This window comes from Ruditapes philippinarum, unplaced genomic scaffold (assembly GCF_026571515.1).
Source record: "Ruditapes philippinarum isolate M1 unplaced genomic scaffold, ASM2657151v2 ctg17300_1_1_1_1, whole genome shotgun sequence".
NCBI lineage: Eukaryota > Metazoa > Mollusca > Bivalvia > Venerida > Veneridae > Ruditapes > Ruditapes philippinarum.
The window spans coordinates 15,456-18,177 of record NW_026861037.1 but is presented as its reverse complement, the minus strand read 5'-3'; the positions used below and the strand labels follow the sequence as shown (position 1 = coordinate 18,177).

Genomic DNA, 2,722 nt, shown 5'->3' with positions numbered 1-2,722 from the left:
TAAATATGAGTGCATGAATGAGTGTCCGGGCACGATAAACTACAATCTCCTTTATATGTATTATCATCAGGATTACGACCAATATAATAGCCATTTTTGCATGTGATACAACTGCTTACATCAGAACATGTTGCACAATTATTACTGCAAGCATGTCGACAATTGTAGGCTACAACATCGCTTGATGGGTATTGTCTCCCATTGTAAAATCCATCATTGCATTTGCTACAGTTATAATATGAAGTGCATGAAATACAGTTGTCCGGGCACGATAAACTACAGTCATCTGTATATTTATTATTAACCAGATCACGACCAATATAGAAGCCATGTTTGCATGTGTTACAACTGCTTACACCAGAGCATGTCACACAATTGTGACTACAAGCATGTATACAACTGTCAGTATAGTATCCGTCAATACAACCATCCAAGCAAACACCGTCATCATTATTGTTGTATTCACATCGTGAAGTTCCATTTACACAACAGTTACACCTGCCACATTCATTCCATGCTAAAACTTAAAGATGTATAGGAAAAAGTGAAAAACATTATTTTGTTACGGCTTCTAAACAACGATGTATAACACTTCAAAAAAGTTGATACCAAATATCTTTTGACTTACTTAATTTTTTTAAAAACGTCTGATAAAAGTCTGATCAAAAATCAAAGTATTGAAATACTTTTCTCACAAGAACAATCTGCGGCGTGACAATGTGTGCAATAGAGTCTATGAAAATAAATAAATGTGGAAGTCAAGATAAAATTGTAAATGAACATAAAAAATATGCAGGGAGTGGTCTTTGCAAGCTTTTAATGGAATTCTTTAATCTAATGATAAAGTACGCATACAGACCGAGTAACATGTAATGAATGTGATTGTATATAATTATATAATAATAATTTTTTCTGTTATTCTTAAATTTGCGAAAATGGGAAATAAAGTGTAATAATAGTTATTTAACTTTAGCGTAGATATACATATACAATCTTCAAGTGTTCAGTCGAAAATGCATTATCATTTCTCTTCATGCATGTCATAGTTACAAAACATTTTTATTTGATATTATACACCATTGCTCAATACTAAATGTGTACATAAGAGTTAAATGAAACAAAATAATCATCGCAAGTGTTAATCTATTTAAAACACGTGATTACGTTTTACTAATACTTCAGAAATGTTTATACACAAAAGTTAGCCTGTATGCTGTGATGTATTTAATATAAAAAAGTCATATGCTGATTATAATAATGTTTAAAACATACCTGTGTCACATAAAAGTAAAACTAGTCCCAGCAAAGTATTCTTCATTTCTATATCATTCCTTTGCTTATGTGATCAGAATGATAAATACCTAAAATAAAATAAATCTTTATTCATAATATGAAAGGGATTGGTGTAAGATCGCAACACACATTCAATGCCATGTTTCAATTAGACACGTGGTTATATAGCACTTTGTTTATTATTTGACACGTTGTTATATAACACTTTGTTTTCAATTAGACAATGTATTTATATAACAATTTGTTTTCAATAAGATAACGTGGCTATATAGTGTTTCTGGTATTATTGCTTTACAGTAAAAATCCTTAAAATGTTCTCTTCCTTAAACCCGTAAAATTACACTGAATAGCAATAGATTCTTAAACTATAAAATCATGTGAATAAAATTATTTCGCATCATTGGAAAGATAAAAACCTATACGAGTAAAAATAAAACATTATTCACATTTAAGTGACTGTACATATAACGTCTTTGCCTAAAAATAAAATAAAAACGATCAGTTACTAATTATTAACTATGAGTATGTTTACCATTTCAAGAGACCTCAAGAGTTTACAATTACCCTTGTCTAATGATTAAAAGTATTAAAATATTACTTACCATAAAATCAGGCTTATAAATACACTGATTAGTACAATTTCTCAATAATATAATGTAAGACTATCAGTTTGTTGGATAAAAAGTTTAGCAATTTACAATAACATTATAAGAGACAGTTCTCAGGAATATAACCAGTTAGTTCTACTTTTAAGAATATTGAAACAGGATTTTGCAGCACACTTTACAATTTCAGTATTGGAAAAAATGAACGACAATTTATTGTCATCAGACAGCCTTAAAAATTGATCATTTACATTTTCTGCTTTGGCAAATAAATCTTTCCTAATATCCTCATACCTTGGACAATATAAAATAACATGTTTCTCATCTTCAATTCCAGTTTTACAGATTGGACAAATTCTTCGGTTCAAAGCTAACCTTTCATATCTGCCCGTTTCGAGTCTAATAGGGGCTACCCCACATCGGAACTTTGCAAATATTGCTCTATGATTATTCGGCAGGATAGCAGTTACATATGCTTCTGTTTCATAACTAATCTTAAAGGTTCTGTAAGTCCTCAATTTATTTCCCCCTTGCCCAGAACTACTATTTATTGTATGTAGTGACTCAATCCATTCATCCAAACACTCATCCAGATATGAACTGGTTAGCTTTTCCTCCAAACAATTCTTATTTAAAACATTATTAGGAACTAAAAATTCACCACAGTTATATTTCTCAAAAATTTCTTTTACTCTAAAATACCAGTTCTTACAAGTTCTACCCGCCTGCTTAAAACAGTACATATTGACTTCACAATTTATTCTCATACTGTTCATACTTGCAGATCGACACCAAGTACTCGCCACACATTTAAGTTGTTTAAT

The 2,722-nt window shown here is 30.5% G+C and overlaps 1 protein-coding gene across 1 annotated transcript; it reads right to left on the bottom strand.

Annotated features, from left to right (window-relative positions):
* Nucleotides 1-43: 43 nt before the first annotated feature.
* On the bottom strand, nt 44-1,358 carry LOC132714324 (proprotein convertase subtilisin/kexin type 5-like; the record flags this gene model as incomplete). Its single annotated transcript, XM_060697166.1, has 2 exons — nt 1,273-1,358; nt 44-523 (listed from the first exon to the last, which is right to left on the bottom strand). Coding segments are annotated over exons 1-2 (526 nt in total), but the record flags the coding sequence as incomplete, so codon positions are not given.
* Nucleotides 1,359-2,722: the final 1,364 nt, after the last annotated feature.